Below are 21388 nucleotides of genomic sequence, written 5' to 3'. Positions count from 1 at the left end.
AAGAGACCTTATAATCAAAAGTAATGTGAACTTTTGGGGAATCCTGATTCAATCAAATCAATAGTAAAAAGACATTGTTGAAATCACTGGGGAGAAAACAAATATGAACTGGGTGTTAGATTACGTTAACGAAGAATACTTCATTTGGGGGGTGTAATAAAAAAAAACTGTGGTTATGTTCTTTAACATTTCTTCTGTTATATGCACTGGAATGTTTATAGTTGAAAAGATAGGATAGACGAAATTTGCTTTAAAATATTCCAAGAAAAAAAAATCATGGGTGGAGGTCGGTGACACAGGAGACATAGTAGTTGTTGACTGTCAAAACTAGTGATGGATGCAAAGGTTTACTTTATGTTCACTCTTTTGTTGTGTATATTGGAAAATACTTCCTTTGAAAAAGGAAGAAGAAGAAAAAAAGCTAAAATGGTAAGAGAATTTGGGGTGTAGTACCCAGTCTTCCAAGGAGACATTTGAGGAGAACACAGATTCTCATGCAGCCACTGCATGCACTTGTGATGGGCCACTGAAGAATCAAGAGGAGACACTTGCATCTTGGAGCATTGACTGTACCAAGTCTGAGCAAGTCTCTGCCTCATTGTAAGGCTGGAAGAAGTGATTTCTTCTCTCTTTTTTAAGTTTATTTTTTAACTGGAGTATAACTTCTTCACAATGTTGTGTTGCTTTCAGCCGTACAGCAACATGAATCAGTGCACACAAATGTCCTCTCCCCCGGAGCCTCCCTCCCTCCTCCCATCCCACCCCTCCCGGTCGTCACAGGACCAGTTCAGCTCCCTGTTATACAGCAGCTTCCCACTAGCTGTCCGGTCTACACATGGTAGTGAAACAGGAGACAGATGCTCCCCACCCCAGGGTAACGCAGTTGGAGATCCATTCCCTGTGGAATAATATGATATAGACATATATATTAATAATATAATTCCCTGGTGGCTCAGACAGTAAAGAATCTGCCTGCAATGCAGGAGACCCAGATTCGATCCCTGGGTTGAGAAGATTCCCTGGAGAAGGGAATGGCTACCCGCTCCAGTACTCTCACCTACAGAATCCCATGGACAGAAGAGTCTAGTGGGCAACAGTCCATGGGGGTGCAAAGGGTTGGACATGACTGAGTGACTAACACAACAACAATAATTGTTGTTTTCAATAATTATATGAACTATTAATAATATATATGATTATATATTCATATAATATTCATTGTATATATGAATAATTATATGAATGAATTATAATCACATGCTGTTGTTCAATAATTACAACAATAATAAAAATGATATAATACTGTAGCCCACCAGATTACTCAGTTCATGGAGTTCTCCAAGCAAGAATACTGGAGTGGGTAGCCATTCCCTTTTCCAGGGAGTCTTCTCAGCCCAGGGATCCAACCTGGGTCTCCTGCATTGTAGGCAGATTCTTTACCATCTGAGCCACCAGGGAAGCCCTAATATAAGAGCAGGACAATCAAGGGAGGAGGCTGGGCCCTGCCTAGACCACATATTTCTCATTCTTGAAGTCAGGAGAACTCCCCGACCACATGTGCACAGAAAGGCTCCTTGGAGGTTAAAGGGGGAGTGATGTCAAGGGATGCTCTACCCACAAGCCTTTGCAGTAGAATTCATCATGGCTAAGAGATGCCCGTACACACATGGATGGATCCTGAGATATACCAGATATAAACTGTGAATGAGGCAAATAAAAATGATTGGCCAAAGGAAAACAGGAAGAAATGCCCCATGTAATTGATTTTAACTGCCACGGGAGCGCAATTCAAGGACTTTCCCTCTGAGTTTGCACGTGTGTCTATGCACATGTCCTGTACTCTTTTTCCTCTTAGTAAATACTTGCTTCACTACTTTCTGTCTTTTTGGAAATTCTTTTCTGCAAAGCCAAAGGGCCAGGGCCCTTGTCACTGACCACTGGTCTAATGGCCAGGATCACCACCACAACCTGGCCTCACGCTGTGGCTGGGAACCCAAGCCTCCCTCCAAGCAATTGCAGGTCGAGGCCACCTGAGATAAGTAGTGTATATGTGTCAATGCTACTCTCTCAATTCATCCTTTTCTCTTTCTGTTAATTGCGATGAGGAAACAGAGGATGACAGGGCCTAACCCACTCAAGTTCAGTTCAGTTCAATCGCTCAGTCATGTCCGACTCTTTGCAGCCCCATGAATCTCAGCACACCAGGCCTCTCTGTCCATCACCAACTGCTGGAGTTTACCCAAACTCATGTCCATTGAGTCGGTGAGGCCATCCAACCATCTCATCCTCTGTCGTCCCCTTCTCCTCCTGCCCTCAATCTTTCCCAGCATCAGGGTCTTTTCAAATGAGTCAGCTCTGCACATCAGGTGGCCAAAGGATTGGAGTTTCAGCTTCAACATCAGTCCTTCCAATGAACACCCAGGACTGATCTTTAGGATGGACTGGTTGGGTCTCCTTGCAGTCCAAGGGACTCTCAAGAGTCTTCACCAATACCACAGTTCAAAAGCATCAATTCTTCGGCAGTTAGCTTTCTTTATAGTCCAACTCTCACATCCATACATGACTGCTGGAAAAACCATAGCCTTGACTAGACAGACCTTTGTTGACAAAGTGATGTCTCTGCTTTTTGATATGCTGTCTAGGTTGGACATAACTTTCCTTCCAAGGAGTAAGCGTCTTTTAATTTCATGGCTTCAGTCACCATCTGCAGTGATTTTGGAGCCCAAAAAACTAAAGTCTGACACTGTTTCCACCGTTTCCCCATCTATTTCCCATGAAGTGATGGGACTAGATGCCATGATCTTAGATTTACAAAGGTTGAGTTTTCAGCCAACTTTTTCACTCTCCTCTTTCACTTTCATCAAGAAGCTTTTTTATTTCCTCTTCACTTTCTGCCATAGGGGTGATGTCATCTGCATATCTGAGGTTATTGATATTTCTCCCAGCAATCTTGATTTCAGCTTCAGCTTCTTCCAGCCCAGCATTTTTCATGATGTACTCTGCATATAAGTTAAATAAGCAGGGTGACAATATACAGCCTTGATGTACTCCTTTTCCTATTTGGAACCAGTCTGTTGTTCCATGTCCAGTTCTAACTGTTGCTTCCTCACCTGCATACAGGTTTCTCAAGAGGCAGGTCAGGTGGTCTGGTATTCCCATCTCCTTCAGAATTTTCCACAGTTTATTGTGATCCACACAGTCAAAGGCTTTGGCATAGTCAATAAAGCAGAAATAGATGTTTTTCTGGAACTCTCTTGCTTTTTCGGTGATCCAGTGTATGTTGGCAATTTGATCTCTGGTTCCTCTGCCTTTTCTAAAACCAGCTTGAACATCTGGAAGTTCATGGTTCACGTATTGCTGAAGCCTGGCTTGGAGAATTTTGAGCATTACTTTACTAGCGTGTGAGATCAGTGCAATTGTGCAGTAGTTTGAGCATTCTTTGTGATTGCCTTTCTTTGGTTTGGAATGAAAACTGACCTTTTCCAGTCCTGTGGCCACTGCTGCGTTTTCCAAATTTGCTGGCATATTGAGTGCAGCACTTTCACAGCATCATCTTTCAGGATTTGAAATAGCTCAACTGGAATTCCATCACCTCCACTGGCTTTGTTCATAGTGATGCTTCTTAAGGCCCACTTGACTTCACATTCCAGGATGTCTGGCTCTAGGTGAGTGATCACACCGTCGTGATTATCTGGGTGGTGAAGATCTTTTTTGTACAGTCCTTCTGTGTATTCTTGCCACCTCTTCTTAATATCTTCTGCTTCTGTTAGGTCCATACAATTTCTGTCCTTTATTAGCCCATCTTCAACTTGAGCCCACTCAAGTTACCTATGATATTAATAGTTAAGGGCAGGGTCAGAGTCAAGACTCAAGCTGCGGTCTGTGTGAAACACTACATGTATCCAGTAATCCACATCACCTGTTACCAAGGGGAGGAGACATGAGAACTTCCCTTGGGCTGTTTAGAGACACAGGGAAGAGAAAACCAGAATAGATGTAGCAAGATGCCTCTTTGTGTGTGTGTGTGTGTGTGTGTGTGTGTGTGTGTGTGTGTAACAGAATGCAGAAAGAGACAGGGCACAAAGGAATCAAATGAGAGACCAGCACAGTGCTCAGCTCAGAGCAGACACAGGTGCTGCCTAGCTGCCCAGGATACCCTGAATGAATGAATGAGTGAATTTGGAGAGGGATGGGACATCATCCACATTATCAAGAAGGCAGTGAGATCTAGCCCAGGCCACTGAAGCTGTCCTAGGTTGAGGAGGAGTGAAGTGGGTCAAATTTGGGTGGCAGTTGCTGAAGGCAGAGATGTGTAGAGAAGACCTCTGAGCTTATCCGTGCCTGGATCTTACAGAGACTCTGTCACCAAAGTGCCTCTCTCACTTCCCCAGAGTCTGGCATTAGCTGGCTCGTTCACAGAGCTCACAGCCCAAAGGAAGAGAAGTCAGAGGAGAGACGGGGTAGCCTAGGAGAAAAGGGTCTCCTGGTGGCCACAACCCTCAGACCCCACGCCTCCTCTGCCATCAGCCTGGCCTGGCTCTCAGGCGCGCTCACAGGGATACACCGGCATCGGCCCAGGGGCCCCAGCTTCCCCCCAGGGGGCCCCCAGCTTCCCACCCCCAGCCCCTCAGCCCTGAACCAGTCTGCAGCACCATGCTGCCGCAGGCACATGTCAGGCGGAGAGTTTTAGTTTGATGTAGCCGGCCTCCTCCTTTTTCTTAACGCTGTTGAGCATGCCCATGAGGCCCAGGAAAGCTGCTTGCTTACCCAGCTCCCTTGGTCTCACACTGGGTCCAAAAGCTTCTATTTGGGGGACACCTAAGAAACAGATCCAGAAGTTCCCTTGCCTCTATCCAGAATTTGGCTAGGAGCAGCCAAGCCTCTGACTTAGTATAGACTTTGTGCAATTCAGCTCTCCAGGACCAAGAGTCAGAAGGCACTGGGTCAGGGGAGAGGCACCTTGGCAGGGTGAGTTGGGAGGAGAGCAGACCTTGAGCCTTCCCACAGCTCAGTCAGGCTTCCAGATGCCCATCTGCTTCAAAAAGGTGTGCCTTCCCCCAGGAGCCAATAAAAGCCTGGGAAGCAGAAACTCAAAGAGGTAATCAATAGTTTGCAAAATGAAGGCACCACTATTGGAGATGGGCTATCTGGGGAATGAGGCCCTCTTTTCAGCATTTCTACCCAGTGCCATTTATCCCTGAAGACTGGATTAGACAACACTCAATTTTCTATCCTGCTGGTGGAAGAACGTTACAAATAATCCAAAGGAAGATGGTTTCCTTTTACCTTTGGAATTCTTAGTTGAGGCTACAGAGAGCCTCCCTGGGTACCACTGCCTTACTGGACCAGCATCCTCAGCCTCACCTGGGAGCTTCTTAGAAATGCAGAGTCACAGGTCCCACCTCAGACCCAAAGAATCAGAATCTGCATGTTAAACAAGATCTTTAGATGTTTCTTGAGCACATGAAAGTTTAAGAAGTAATGCCTTCAATGAATATTAAAAGGTTTGCATCCCAGGAGCAAGAGGCAGTGCAGAGGCCAGGTATGGGAGGCTGGGAAGAAGGGGCTGGCAAGCAGGAACAAGCTTAGGATTAAATGTGTACAGCACCAAGTGGCCTGCCCAGGAATAACAATTTCACTCACCTTTCTTCTCTGCCCTGACCCTTCCCAAGCCATTCTGCACCAGGCAAGGTTCGAGGCTTCTCTGACCCCGTGTAAGAGCTTCACATCATGGTGTCTTGACCTTTGAAGTTTCCTCCTCCAGGAATGCCCTTCCTCCCTTGTCTGCTGAGCTAGCTCCTAGTCCTTCTTCAAAACTCTACTAAATGACTTCTCTGGTGGTTCAGTGATTAACAATCTGCCTGCCAAAAATATAAGGGACACAGGTTTGACCCCTGGTTCAGGAAGATCCCACACACAGTGGGGCAATTAAGCCCATGGGCCACAACCACAGAATCACACGTGCTGTAGAGCCTGCATGCCACAACTACTGAAGCCCATGCACCCTAGAGTCTGTGCTCAGCAACAAGAGAAGCCACCACAATGAGCAGCCCGTGCGTTACGACTAGAGAGTTGACCCAGCTCCCAGCAATGAAGACCTAGTGCAGCCATAAACAAATAAAAAATAAATATTTTTTTTAAATATGATACAAAGTAACCCCTTCCTTGTTGTACCTACATACTTCTTTCTGTGATGCTATGACCCTGGGTCCGCTCACTCATTTATCAGTTCCTTCATACAACAAACTCGAATATCTAATGTCCCCTATGTGCCGGACACAAGGCTAGAAAGTAGAGACATAGAAGTGGATGAGATACAGCTCACTCTTTGAGAGTTTACCTTCTAGACAAGGAGGTAAATGTATCAACTCTCATCTACAGTACCCCCTGGGATTGCTTGAGTCAGGGAGTATTGTCATTTTTTGTTTATATATCTTACCTCCCCAACTAGACTGTTGTTCCTTAAAGACAGGGGTTCTGTCTTATTCTTCTTAGTTTGTGTTAGGCCACTATTAGTCTCTGAGCAGATGAGAATGAATGCATGAATGAATATCTATTTCACATCTTGGGAAAGAGCAGAAACACCATCAACCTGACCTTCCACAGCCAAAGTGTGGTGGAACCAGGTCTGGAAGCCAGGTTCAGCCACCCCATTCCCTAGGAATTCTATTCAATGAAGGATTTTCCCACATAGAGTCAGATACTGCAACGCTCACAGAAAAGACCTAAAGCAGATTCTCTAAAGAGTTTAAGATCTCTCAGAGAAAATAAAGCCCACACCCATGAAACAATTAGAAAACATCAAATGATAAAATCCAGTAAGTGTAGAGACAAGTAGAAATGGACCATCACCCGAGCGAGACTCAAGCAGGTCCTTGAAGAAATGTTTATTTGGGCAGGTAAGAAGAAAAAGGGAATTCTAGACAGGGGAACACCAAGAGCGAAGGCTCAGAAGCACAAAAGACAAAGGTATGTGGAGCATGGGGAAAAAATCGGAGGTGTGGATGGGTAGACAAAATGGTGCCCAATGTCAGAAAGCCATGAGCATACAGTGTGGAGTTCAGACAAGGGTTCTGGGAGTTCTGGGACAAAGTAAATTACTGTTGCTGTCACCATCTAGGAAATATGGAAGGGTTTAGCTTTCTGTGAAAACTCCAAGTTCCCTTATTTTTTGGTGAAGAAGGGATGTTTCAAGAGTTGACTTTAAAAAAAAAAAAAGAGTTGGTTGTTATAGAAGTGGTAATGGATCACCTGATCTCCCTTGAGGAAGAATGTACCACATTTGCAAACCAACTGGCCAGGACAGAAGGTCAGGAGTTCTGAGAAACTTTGTTTATTCTAAGAAGATAACTGGTCTGGGTTGGACAAAACTTGCAACCTAAGGTTCTCTAGGTCTAAGTAACTGAGCCAAATCAGTGGCAGGATGACCACTTCCAAACACACACACACACACACACACACACACACACACACACACACACACACGTACAAAGAGCTGGTGTTTTATTAAAGAAAATTCCCAGTGTAGACATGTAAGCACACAGACTAGCTAAGAGCAGAAAGAGTGAGGTGGCAAAGAGAAACAAAGACTGAAGCGCTGGCAGAAGGCAGAAGCCTTTTAAAGGAGGCACAGCTTCTGCAGGTCCTCAGGGGACAGGCTGAACTGTTTTCAGTTCCAGTAGCCAAACTCTGATGGTGCCAGATTCTCCATTATTCCTGGGTGGCCCCACCCCCTCCACCCTTAGGCTGCTTTCTGTTGGCAAAAGTTTGCTTGGTTATGGAAGCCTTTGAATATTGGAGCATCTGGTGTTCTAGAGACTTAAAATACTGCAAATTCAAGTAACATAACTGCTTGGATCTACAAGATCCAGCTTGCTCCATCTCCAGCAGGCGTCTTGCCCTTCAGAATGTCACCCCTCAGAGCTATGCAAAACCCTTCCCCAAGTTTGACTTCCTAACTCTTTCTTTGGATGAGAAGAAGGACTTAGCTATTATATTTAGGGTTGCAGGGCTTCCTGCCCATAGAAATAAAAAATAATGAGATGGGGACTGAATCATCAGATGACAAATCCACTGGGGAAAACATACTGGAAGGGGATGGAGGATCCAGACCAGGCTCTAGCCCCTAACCAACCTCATTTAGTTCCCATGATTATTTTCTATCAGGCAAATAGCCTCAAAGAATTGACATAAACTTCGTCATATTGAACAGAGAGTAAGAGGCAGAGCCAGGATTTAAACCAGGTTTGTTTCACCTAGAAGCCATTCCCTACACTATATGCCTTCAAGGTCCTGGATTTAGTAGACAACCACCCCTAAGCAAAGGGCATAGGGGGCAGGCAGGTCTTTCCCATGGGCCCCTGCAGGGCTATTTTGGTTTGGGGCAAAACTGTATTTGACAGCTGTGGACTTGCGCTCTGTGTGTAAGTGACTCCATGCCTGTGTGTAAGAGGAAGATTTGTGGAGAGGCAGAGTTGAGAGAGAGAGGAAGACTTCCTCTTCTTCCTCCTCAGAATGAAAGCTTAACCTTGAATGAATGGAATTCAAATTTGATGTGTGCAAGTCAAACCCTGGAGGGGTATGTGCACACTTGCCAGGGCAAAGCGTCCTCTGCAGGGAGGAGCACATGGAGAAGCTGCCCAGCCCACTCAGCCCTTATCCCAAGTATTCCCTTCTACTCAGAACAACAGATGTACAATCACCATCCATCCACCTCACTCGGTATCCTGAAGGTTGTCGTCACATGAAAACAATATTTGAGGAAGTAGAAAAGGGCCCCTCAGCTCAGGAGAGCATGTTGCCTAATAAGTCAGAAAGGAAACCACTTCCTCCCCCTGAACTCTTAGTATATTAAAGAGGTCCCCCCATCATGTCAACATGTGTCGCCTCTCTGGTATGTCTTGGACAGGATATTGCCTTCAATCCACATATTGTAACTTATTGACATGCTCCTTATTGAGAGCTAAAAATGAGGAAGAAACATTTCATGACTCTTAGCCATGGCTGAACAAAAAGAGGCTTCAAGCCTCCAAGTGGAGACCAGAGGACAGTTGGTAAAAGAGAAAGTTAATGATGAGTGTGTTGTGGAGGGTCCTTGAAATCTGGAGAGTTAGGGAAATCACTCAAAAATGTAGCTCTGGGACTTCCCTGGTGGTCCAGCAGTTAAGACTCCACACTTCCAATGGAAGGTGCATGGGTTCAATCATTGGTCAGGGAACTAAGATCCCATGTGCTGTGGGGTGCAGCTTAAAAAAATTAAAAATTACCTCAACTTGAGATTGGATCAGAAATCAGAGACCCACAAAAGATCTGCTCTTTATCCAGGCCCTAAATGGCTAAGAGGGGAAAATGGGACACAGTACATGAGGCAGGCCGTATGGGAGTAAAGACAAAGAGATCTGAGCTGAGACCAGACTAGAAACAGGAGTTCAGAACCAGAGGATTAAAAAAATAAATAAATAAAACTAGCCTTATTAAATCTTACAACATTAAAGGAACCAAAAAGGAAGGAATCTCACATTTCAGACCAAGAGTTAAATCAGTGGCTGTCCACTTTGGTGACCCAGGAGTGTCGTTTCTGAAATAGACAAGTGCTCCAGCTCCACCCATATATTCTATCCAGACCTCTGGTGGGGGCCCAGCCAAGAGCCACCAGCCACTCTGATATCCAGCCGGCATCAATAAGCACTGAGTTACATCGAAGAGATGTATTCATACCCCACTTCCAACCCATTCACGCCCCCCAAACTTCCTCAAGCCTCAAACTGGCCCCCAATGTATGAGTCACAGCAGGGCTTTCTTCCAGTCACTTCAGTTGTTTCAGGAATTCCCAACTATAGATTCTTCACCAGCACTCCACATGCCCTTCAGCCAGGGTAGAAACACAGGATGATTGCCACAGACTGCATTTATTTAGGGATCATTGGCCAAAGGAACAATCATTTGGGGTAGTTTTTATCTCTGTGATCCCTCTCTGGAACCTTCCACAGAGAGCACCGTCCAAGCAGAGGGTCTGACCTGAAGGGACACTCAAGGCCACTGCAGCAGCTGACCAGGGTCTCACTCCAGGGGGACCACATCCATGCTCCCCCTTATCAGCCTGTCTTCCTCCAGGCCTGTCCAGTCTCTGCTGGGCTTCGAGCCCTCCAACTCCATCATCCCTCTGCCCAAGCAGTGAGGCAGGATGAGGACTGGGAGGGCAGTGGGTCTGAAACAACTGCTATATGGATGGACTCAGGACACACAGCAAAGAGAGTCTCTGCCTCAGCCAAGGGTGAAAGGACCACCCCTTCTTCTCAGAAGGCTTGCTCTGTTTTTGCCATTCCCCCAGTTGACCTTTTGTCTGGTGGGCTAGTTGGTGCTGACCTCAGAGAAGGCCAGACTGGGTGCTGTGGGGAGAGAGGAAAAAAGCATATTTGTAAGAAGCATTTCAATCATAATAGTTACCATTCATTGAACTCTTTCCATCTGTCTGGGCTAGTTCTGAATTTCACATGCACTATCTCATTTGTTCCTCACAACCCGAGAGATAGGTTTTATTAATATTTTCCCCATTAAGGATGAGGAAACCGAAGCTCAAGAAGCCAAGTTACCTGCCCAAGATGCTCCAGCTTCTAAGTCAGGGTAAAGATGTAGACCCTGGTGTGTCCAACTCCAAAGCTAGGGATCTTAACCATTGCGCCATACAGCCTCAGAAAGAGGACATGGTATGGTGCCCCTCCATTTAAGTAAACTTAATAAAAAGGCAAAGGTTCTGGGACTCCCCTGGCAGTCCAGTAGTTAGAACACCAAGGAGGTACGGGGGGAAGGGTTCAATCCCTGGTTGGGGATTTAAAATCCTGCACACTGCAGGTGTAGTCAAAAATAAAAATCAATGTAAAAAAAAATCCATGATGAGCAAAAATTTTTTTTTTTAATTTTTAAGCAAAATTTCTTTGTTACCCCTGCTCTCTATCAGATAACAGCCCCCTAGCTAAAGTCTCAAACAAATGGTACACAGGCCAGAATTCACCCACAGCCTTGTGTAATTTGACAGTGTTTTAGAATAACTTGATGAGCCCCTGAAGGCCTTTTGAGTTTGTGGCCCTGGTCTCCCATCACACTTCCTTTATTGGATCCGTTTCAAGGGGACATGGGTGCTGTTTTCTGCAGAGTTTAAATCTCAAACACCTGGCACTAAACATGAGACGCTGGCACTGAAGCTGGCTCACTTCTCCATCATCTCTGTCCCACAGAGTGTCTGCAAATGGTACCACCCAGGTGATGGACACAGAGCAGCAGGCACCGTTATCAGCAGGTCTCTAAGACAAGGTTCTGGCAGTTACTGTAGCATCACATGGCAATGATGAGAGAAGGATGCGGGGAAGGGGAGTGACTATATTCAACTTCAGAGGGGAGCTCGTGTTTCACTTGGTGGAGCAACGCCAGATTCTGATCTCACTCTTCCCTGGCATAACCTTTCTCTGTTGCAATCATCTGGGAGTCATGTGTCCTTGGAGCTGGTATAACAGGAAAAAAACACAAGCCATCATCCTATAAACAGAGGAGGCCAGCCTTCCTGAACACAGTAGAACACTGTTCCCTGCAATGGCTGGGGTGCCTATTGCGAAAGTCCTTCAGTTGGGTCCGAGTCTCTGAGACCCCATGGAGTACACAGTCCACAGAATTCTCCAGGCCAGAATACTGGAGTGGATAGCCGTTCCCTTCTCCAGGGGATCTTCCCAACCCAGGGATAGAACCCAGGTCTCCCACACTGCAGGCAAATTCTTGACCAAGTATTATTTATCTACAAATAGCATCATGTCCCTCGCCAGCTCATTCCTTTTGTCCTTACGCCTACTCACTACACAGCCAGTGTCTTTTCTAGGTGCTAGACTTTCCTGCAGAGTTGAACAAAGAGAACATAGGAATCAGACTCTGTATTATTACATGAAATCCAGCATGCAGCCTTCCAGCAGTTGGATTATGTCAAGGTACAATAAGTCACAGAGTTAAAAAATCTAAGAGTTGAAAAATATTGACTTTAAATGCAACTGGTGGGTAAATTTAGTTTAGAGCTTCCCAGGTGGAGTTTTGACTAAATGGACATGAGTTTGAGCAAACTCCAGGAGATAGTGAAGGACAGGGAAACTTGATGTGCTGCAGTCCAAGGGGTCATAAAGAGTCCCCATGGGGACATGACTGAGCAACTAAACAACAACAAACGTGGAAAGAATCTGCTTGCCAATGCAGGAGATGTGGATTCAATCCCTGGGTCAGGAAGATTGCCTGGAGCAGGAAGTGGCAACTCACTCCAGTATTCTTGCCTGGAGAATCCCATGGACAGAGGAGTCTGGCGGGCTACAGTTCCTGGGACCGCAAAGAGTCGGATGTGACTGAGCACACACAGGTAAGTTCAGTAAACGTTGTAAATTATAGGAAAATACCAGTGAAGGAGAAGCCCACAAGCTAACACTGAAGACATGTAACACTCCAGGATATACTAGACCGTGTATATTTCAATATATGTTGGCCACCTAGAATTGGAGCCAACTAGAAATCAGTGTAAAAATAGAACCATTAGTAATCTAAGGAATTCTAAAAGATAGGTGCAGAGAAGAGGTCATACTCAGAAATGTAAAAAAATAAAATTTAATAACATGATAAAGCAATTAGCAAGTATACAAAATATCACAGTGGGCTTCCAGGTGGCTCAGTGGCAAAGAACCTGACTGCCAATGCAAGAGACACAGGTTAGATCCCTGAGTCAAGAAGATCCCCTAGAGGAGGAAATGGCAACTTACTCCAGTATTCTTGCCTGGAAATCCCATGGACAGAGGAGCCTGGTGGGCTACAGTCCATGAAGTCACAAAAGAGTCAGATATGACTTAGTGACTAAACAACAATAAAATATCCCGACACCATAGGAAAACTGTAAAGGCTATGAATAAAGGAGCACTGGGTAAAATAGCATAAACAGTAGAGTTCTCATAGTGGTGCATCAAATAAAGAATGCTACTAGCATAAAAAGACTTGGGGAAAGACATGTAATTCATTAAGGGACCTAGGGCTTAAATTGTAAATAGCAATTCCTTAGCACAACACAGCACTAGGAAGTTATTGGTGCTGGACTTGCAGGCATGTGTATATGAGCATCTAATGGGCATGGCAAATTTGTGTTGCATTCAGTTAATAAAGTACAAATAATGACCTTATGCTGCAAAAAAAAAAATCTAAGAGTTGGAAGGGACCTTTTGAAAGGGAGGAAAACAGTTCCTCATGACATGATTTTTGTACAGGATCATCTAGTCCCTCTTTTCTACATTGTGTTAAACCAGTATTGTGCTGATGAGAAAGAGATCTTTGTCTAACCTCATGATAGCACTTCCTTCTACCTCTAAGATCAACCCTCTCCAGCCCTAGAGATGCTCAGAAGACTCGAAATTGGGTATAAGGACAAGTTTGCTACTACTGTTCTATCCAGCAGAGCTTCAGCTTCTTACAATTTCCAACTACCTAGAAAAATCTCTGCCTTCAGCAGAGTGTCCCCCCACCCCACCACCACCCCACCTCACCCCCACCCCTGCTCCCACCAGGAAACCTTAGCAACATCCATCCCCCGTGAGTCTGCCATATCCTTCCCAAGTCCTTTTCCTGCCTCCAGACACCGGGCTCAGCGAGACCCAGAACACTCCTCACCATGGTCATGTAGGTGGCCTCCGATTTTCCACCTGATTCTTCCTCATCGTTCACCTCTTGTGTGGTTATTGAGGAGTAAATGTGTTTCTAGAGGGGAGACAATCATATAAATAGTCTTAAAACTCCACAAATCTTACATGCCAGAGAAAAGGCTATCTTTTCCATGTTCTCATGATCCCCTATGTTCACAGGGCATCAACCCCCAAAATCAGTGAGTTCTGAGGGTTATTGAGAGCTACAGAATGATCATAGGTCACAATAATTCAGTCCTCAGACTTCCTGAAAATTAACTCATCAGCAAAGAGCACTACATTCAGAACGAACTTCTTTGGTTCAAAAGTCAAACATCTGGGACTTCGCTGGTGGTCCAGTGGTTAAGACTCCACACTCCCAATGCAGGGGGCATGGGTTCAATCCCTTGTTGGGGAACTAAGATTCCCCAACATGGTGTGACCAAAAAAAAAAAAAAGTCCAACATCTTTCTTTAGATGGGCATTGAGGTAGCAGCAGAGAATTCTTATTTTGCCAAATGATTTTAATTTTGTGCTTATTTCCTCACAATTAGAGTCTTGGCAGGACAGAATTCATCAGCACCTAATTGTCACCATCTCTCCCATACAGCTTAAATGGCAGGAACAGCCCTCACTGAACTTCATGTCTGTGAGGTCAGGGGTACTTTGTGACTCCTGTCCCTGTCACTATCTGGGGAAGTGATATCATCCAGTGACAAATTCTTGGACTTCTGAAGTCCCCTATAATGTGAGAAAATCCTACTCTTGGGTCACAAACAGCTCAAAAGATGAAAAGGTATGTAAGAAGAGTTTTTCAAAAGAAAGAAAGGAAGGAGGGAAGGAGGAAAACAGGAAGAAAGAAAGAAAGAGGGATGGAGGGAGGAGGGAAGAAAAGAAAGAACAAAAAGTGGGGGGAAGTTCAAGGAAATTAATCCATTTCTCAGTTCCTAGTAGCAATTATTTATTATTTATATAAACTATCACAAACTAATATGATCAAGAAAAAGTTCTTGATTCTCTCTTTCTAAAGGTTCCTGAATATTTAATCTGAACTGTTAACTCTTTCACTTAACCCCAGAATGGATCATAATCACCCCTCATATTGATACAATGCCTCAGAGATTATAGAGCACTTGCACATAGCATCACGCTATTTGAACCTCACAGCTGGGCAGATATGTTTGTCCTTCTCCTCATTTTGGGGATGAGAAAACAGAGGCTCGGGGAGTGGCAGAGCTGGGCTTGAACTGGCTTCCGATTCCAAGTCCAGTGCGCTTTCCCCGGACCCTCCAAGGCTGGGCTGGGCTGCTGGGCTGGCCCCGCCCGCCCCACGCGCCTCACTACTCCTGGGCTCTTACTGAGTGATGGAGATCTCCTAAGCACTGCTCTGGGCCAGGCACTGGAGGTGCTGAGACATAACAGTGAATGAGACACAGTTCCCAGGAGAATGATAAAGACACCACCTGGGTGCTGGAGCAGTCTCCACCTTGTCCTCACTGGGCACAGCTGCAAAGCAGCATAATTCTGGCTTTTGGTTTGTCTTTTTTTTTTTTTTTTTCCATTTTATTTATTTATTTGGTCCTGCAGGCATGTGGAATCTTAGTTCCCTGACCAGGAATGGAACCCATGTCCTCTGCGTTGGAGGCACAGAGTCTTAACCACTGGACCACCAGGGAGGTCCCAAAATGACAGAATTCTTCTCTTACCTCTGCACGAGGCTTCTCTGTGTTCTCCAGGCTTTTGACCAGGGTGGTGGAAGTGACTGAACTGCAAAGAAAAGCATGAGAAACATGAAAAGCACGTGCAATTAACCACCTGGCATTGTATAGTCAAGGATGACAACACAAGACCACACAGAGCTTTTATAAAAAGAGACCTCAGAGGAGGACCCACTTCTAGACACCTTCAGCCCGCACTAAACAGCTCAGCTTAGAATCTGAGGCATGCGTCTTTTTAATGGAGAGCAGAGAAGTATCGAGAGAAAGCCTGGGCGGAAGACAGCTTCAGCCTCTCTTGTGAGTGAAAGTTGCTCAGTGGTGTCCGACTCTTTGCAACCGCATGGACTATACAATCCATAGAATTCTCTAGGCCAGAATACTGGAGTGGGTAGCCTTTCCCTTCTCCAGGGTATCTTCCCAACCCAGAGATCGAACCCAGGTCTCCCGCATTGCAGGAGGATTCTTTACCAGCTGAGCCACAAGGGAAGCCCTCCGCCTGTCTCCTGTCACCCTAATAACTTCCTGTCCAGAACAATTGTAAGTGAATTAAGAGAGGGACTCCACGGGATTGGATTTCATCACTTCCAAGGACTAGGGAGAAGAAGTTTGACCAGCAGGGGGCAGCAGAAACTCAGCAAGACAAGAGTTAAAGGCTCTGGGATTCTCCCTGGGGGGAGGACAAGCAGAATTAACCCAGCAAACACCCAGGGCTGGGAGCTCGGGCCCCTTCCTTGCCCCTTGGCCTTTGATCTCTTGACCATCTGCCTTCTGCTTTTGCTACTGCATAGCCTTCCATTTTTCTACTTCGGCCTCAAGTACAGCTAAAAACAACAACCAGGGTTAAAGCTAGAAGGGAATCTGGTTTTTTGTCTCAAAGTGTAAATATTTTAATCATATTTCCTGATTATAAAGTTGTATGCTCTGATTGTAAAATAATTCAAATAATACAGAAATGTAGACAGTCTGAAGTTCAAGTTCCAGTAAACCTCCTACCCTCATAGGACCCACCTTTTCTTTTCTCCCAAATAGCACTATTAGTATTTTAAAACTATCCTTCCAAACTTCTTTCAATGCATAAGTATACTCACATAGAATATATTTAGTATATGTGCTGCTGAAGTGAGAATTACATAATTTGCTTTTTTATTAAAATAAGATCCTACTATACATTGTATATTACTTCTTGGACATCTTTCCCCATCATTACATACAGGGTTGAGCAGTATTTCATCGACTGGAATACCAGTTCATTGGATCATTACCTTTCTGACAGGCACTGACAATGATTTCAGTTTTTAATTATAACCTTTCCTACAGCAACCATGTTTATGCACAAATCTCAACACATCCATCTGATTATTTCTTAGAATAAACAGATACATAGACATGGGAGTTCTGTTCTTCATTTTGAGAGACACTGAGGTCCAGATCAGGGAAGTGAGCTGATAGGGAAGCCATATTGTCTAACTCTTCGTTCTGTGTTGCCCACCTGCCAAGAGCAAAGACTTTCAATTTCAAAACCAACTCAGAAAGCCCCTGAGGAGTCAAATGCAAACCTAGCAGATACCAGCAGTTTCTGTATGATCCACATCCCATGGGGAAAGGAGACCTAAAAGTCAGCTCTACTCACTCTAAATGGGGGTTCTTGCCCCTTGACACTATTTCAAAATGAGAGTCAATTTGCCCTAGCAACATAGTTCATCAATAGTTGGATAAACAGAAGGATATGGCCCAGCCAAAACCAGTGAAACGCTAGTGCTCATGCCAGAGGATCTGCGAATTTCTGAGATACTAGGAGAACTTCAGGTGGTGCAGCTGGTAAAGAATCTGCCTGTTCAGTGCAGGAAACAAACAGGTGCAGGTTCAATCCCTGGGTCAGGAAGATCCCCTGGTAGAGAAAATGGCACCCCAGTCCAGAAAATCCCATGGATAGAGGGGCCTGGAGGGCTATAGTCCATGGTGTCGCAGAGTCAGACACAACTCTGAGCATGCATGTACAGAACTTCAAGCCTTTAAATATACATTCCCTAAAAATAATTTAGAACCTGAGGCTGTCCATTCAAAAGTATCTTCTCATAATTAAAATGTGGTCCTTCAAATAATGTCACTGACAACCCTCAAAATCTGAGCTTCTCTAAAAAGTGTATACGTGCTATGGGTAATCCAAAAATCATTTCTCTCAGGCATTGAATAGCACCATTATGGTTCTTGCATAAGATTTATACTCTTAATTATGTTCTACTTGGACAAACATTTTAAGTCTTTGTAATCTTATAAAATGACAGTGATGTGGGAATGTGTAAGGCCTTTCAGGACAACAAAGAACAGAGGAGGCTTCGCTGGTGGCTCAGTGGTAAAGAATCCACCTGCCAGTGCAGAAGATATGGGTTTGATCCCCGGGTCAGGAAGATCCCTTGGAGAAGGAAATGGCAACCTATTCCAGTATTCTTGTCTGGGAAATCACATGGACAGAAGAGCCTGGCAGGCTACAGTCCATGGGGTCGCAAAAGAGTCAGAGACGACTTAGAGACTGAACAGGGAGCAAAGGGGGTGGGGTCACTGCACGATGACATCTAACATGATTACCCCAGATGATGGCTAGTTTAAAATACTCCCTTCTGGGCTTCCCTGGTGGTTTGCTGGTTAAAAATCCTCAGGCCAATGCAGGGGACACAGGTTCGATTCCCTGGTCCAGGAAGATCCCACATGCCATGGAGCAATTAAGCCCGTGCACAGCTATGGAGCCCACTCGCTGCAGCAACTGACGCCTGAGCGCGGAGAGCCCGTGCTCAGCAACAAGAGGGGCCGCTGCAATGAGAAGCCCACTTGTCGCAACTAGAGAAGACCCACCACAATAAATAAACAACTCTTTCTAAAAATAAATAAAATAAAACACACCCTTCTGTGAAAATGGTACACATAGGGTCTTATCACTCTCTTCCACTTCAGGCTAGAGGCACCTCAGCCTCCCCATCCAAGAGATGGGAGCAGCCCCATACCTCTTATTTCCGAAGGCCCTCTTCACAATCAGTATCAGAACCGGAAGCAGCAGGATGGTGGCGCAGACAATCCCCACGATGATCACCAGCTGGTTACCACCCAGGATCTCTGGTCTGAGGGCTCCCGGGGTCACCAATGCTTGGGAAAGGAGAAGAGCAATGACAGAGCCTCAACATTCCAGAGAAGAGCTGGGAGCCTCACCAGTTCTATGCCAAGCAGCAACAGCCACGTCAGGAAGTAGGAGGAGAAGGCCAGACTTCACCCCACATGGAAGCACTGGTACTCCAGCTGACCCCTTTAGATTGAGAACCAGCCTCTGCCCACCCCATTTTACCCTTAAAATATAGATGAAGGTGGGTGGGTAAACAGAATATCACCTGACCTACAGTAGAGTTTCCATTTACATTAACAATTCTATCTTAAAATGTGGTTCACCAAATGACACAAATAACAGACATCTTAGAGGCTGCTGACCTTTCTATGGTGAAGTGATTGTTTTCAAAGGTATCTAAGCTACAACACAGCCCCACAGTCATGATACCAAGCACGAAATTTCCATCCATCTATATAGCACCCTTCACCCATTTCCTCAATTTACTCTGAACACATTTATCAAACATCTCCTGAGTGCCAGATAGTACTAGGCACAGAAGATACAAATAACACCAATTATTGTTGGTGTAATAATACCAATACCAATAATGCATGGTCTGTGCCCTCAGGGAGGCGACAGTGTGCACGGAACACCACAGACTGCTCTGGGTGCTAGGAGAGCAGCCCACATGGGGGCAAAGCACTGAGAAACGGGTGCCCAATTCTATGGGGGCAGAACCTGAGAATCTGTCAGCAAGTTTTAAAGTTTGAGTCCGAAAGGAACTATCAAGGATTTTAGCAAACAATAGGAGAAGGATGGGGGTGGGGGAGGTAGGGACATTATACCCAAGGTCTGGGGCCTTTAGCTTCAGGATGGTACTTGGAGAAACTAGCAAGAGGGCCATGGCTCTGGGTCAAAGGTTGCATTTGAGGGTGTGACGGGGAATGAGGCTGGGTAGATAATAGGATCTAAGTCATGAAGCACCTTAATTATCTTGATGAGGAATTTGTTTCAATCTTTTGTTTTGCTTGGTTTTTTGTTTTTTCTGTAGGTGATGGAGAAGACATCGAAAGACTGTAGGAAGTTCAGATTTGTGATTGAGAAAGATGGCACTGAGAATGAGGGGTAGTGACTAAGAGTGAAAGCAGAGACTGGTGAGAGGACTACAGTCTAAGACAGACAGACAGTCAGAATAAGGGGATGGTGCCAGATAAGAAAGAAGACAGATCCAAAGTCAGTAGTAGAAATGACAGGACTTGTTGACTTGTTAGACTGGGGGTCCTGGGAAAGGGAAAAATCAAGTACAACTCCCAGGCATCCAGTTGGATAATTGTGTAGATAGCGGTGGCATCAACTGAGGTTGGAGAGATGGGCAGGGGACAGGTGTGAGTGGTGGATTTGGATTATTTGTGTGTGAGTATTTGTGGAAAATCTGGATGGAGTTCATATACAGAGACAGACGGATAGACAGATGGATGGATGGATAGATAGATAGGTTGTGTGTAACAGAATATGTTAAATGTATACAGAATGTGGTGTTCAATACCACTGGGGTAGGGAAGATCCAGGATGAACAGTTAGAGTACCACTGGTGATCTACACTGGGGGAGAGGGAGAAGTAGAAGACTGCTTGCAGAGTGCTTTGAGTTAATGGAAGATGAGACAGGAGACCCCGAGTTCAGTCCTTCAGCAAGCTATCTGACTGTGTCTAGAAAGAAATGAATAATGTATCATGAGGAAAGTCGTGCAACTCAGAATACTCTAAAAACATTGAGTTGTACATTTTAAAAGGGTGAATTGTGTGGCATGTGAGTTGTATCTCAATAAAGCTGTTTCAAGAAAAGGTAAAACACTGGCTATCTGTTTTACATATGGTAATGTATATGTTTCAATGCTATTTTCTCCAATCATCCCACCTTCTCAACTCCTCCCACTGAGTCCAAAAGTCTGTTCTTTATGTCTGTGTCTCCTGGAGGGGTGGTGTAAGGAGGGAGGTGGGGGGCAGTTCAAGAGGGACGGGACACATGTATGCCTATGGCCGATTCATGTTGATGTGTAGCAAAAGCCACCACAATATTGTAAAGTAATTACCGTCCAATTAAAATAAATAAAGAAATTTTAAGTGAAAGAGGGGAAAAAAGAAAAGGTATGGAGTAGGGTGAGAGCTAAAGTAGAGAAGGACACAGGTAAGGGGAAGAGTTGAGGGTACGCATGTGCTTAATGGTAGAAGCCCATGGAAAGTATGAGCTTAAAGAGGCATGTTGTGAGGGTTCTGAGAAGGAGAGGAGGGCACCACCTGAGCACAGGGGCTCAGATAAGCCCCCAAAGGGAAGGGAGCTCAGGATGGCAGGGGAAAGATGAGGATGGAGTAGATGTAGGTCTGTTTGTGGGTGTGGAGGGCTCAGAAGTTGCCTGAGTTCCCACTAATGGCTTCTCTTTCCTGTGAAGCAGAGGTAAGACTTCTGAGAGTGAAGAAAGCCATCTGTCCTGCCTCCCTCTCCATCTGGGATCCTCCGTAATTTACAAGAAGGAGCCTCCATAGACTTAAGTCTCTGGCCAGAGGTATTGAGGGTAGAGGTGTTTCCTCACCCCATCCCTGCCCCCAACCAACCACAGCCAACCCCTGGGGCCCTCGCAAAAGGCAAAGTCCACAGGCCACATCCTGACAGCTAACTGGGTTCTGGTTTAACTTTAACCCCTCATTTATCAACCTCTCTGTAAACACAATTGAGTCTTTACTCTCCTCTCACCAATGGCCTTAATACACACTGTTTACCAGAATAAAGAACCTTGGATCAGAAACTCCCTCTCTTTTTGGTTCTTTCCCCTCCTGTTTCCTTTGTTCTTGTTGTCTCTCACCAGCTCAGGAGCATCTTCCCTTCTACTAC

General features: G+C 45.2%; 1 protein-coding gene and 1 long non-coding RNA gene across 5 annotated transcripts in view; one reads left to right on the top strand and one right to left on the bottom strand.

The window, feature by feature from the left end:
* Positions 1 to 9889: 9889 nt before the first annotated feature.
* Positions 9890 to 21388, bottom strand: part of JAML (junction adhesion molecule like) — a 59024-nt gene continuing 47525 nt past the window's right edge. For all 4 annotated transcript variants that reach the window (XM_020886707.2, XM_020886705.2, XM_020886706.2 and 1 more), the window contains 4 exons: positions 18406 to 18544; positions 15395 to 15455; positions 13678 to 13764; positions 9890 to 10388 (listed from right to left, as the gene is read on the bottom strand). In XM_020886707.2, the coding sequence (XP_020742366.1) occupies positions 10296 to 10388; positions 13678 to 13764; positions 15395 to 15455; positions 18406 to 18544 (380 nt within the window). In that variant the 3' untranslated portion in view covers positions 9890 to 10295. The remainder of the gene's footprint in view (positions 10389 to 13677; positions 13765 to 15394; positions 15456 to 18405; positions 18545 to 21388) is intronic.
* LOC139037169 (uncharacterized) lies at positions 14304 to 20350 on the top strand. The gene is made up of 2 exons (XR_011490005.1): positions 14304 to 14484; positions 15276 to 20350. It is a non-coding gene; the product is annotated as an uncharacterized lncRNA (long non-coding RNA).

The sequence above is a fragment of the Odocoileus virginianus genome, chromosome 10 (assembly GCF_023699985.2).
Source record: "Odocoileus virginianus isolate 20LAN1187 ecotype Illinois chromosome 10, Ovbor_1.2, whole genome shotgun sequence".
Lineage (NCBI taxonomy): Eukaryota > Metazoa > Chordata > Mammalia > Artiodactyla > Cervidae > Odocoileus > Odocoileus virginianus.
The sequence above is the reverse complement of the archived record's forward strand: the minus strand, read 5'-3'. Positions and strand labels throughout refer to the sequence as shown.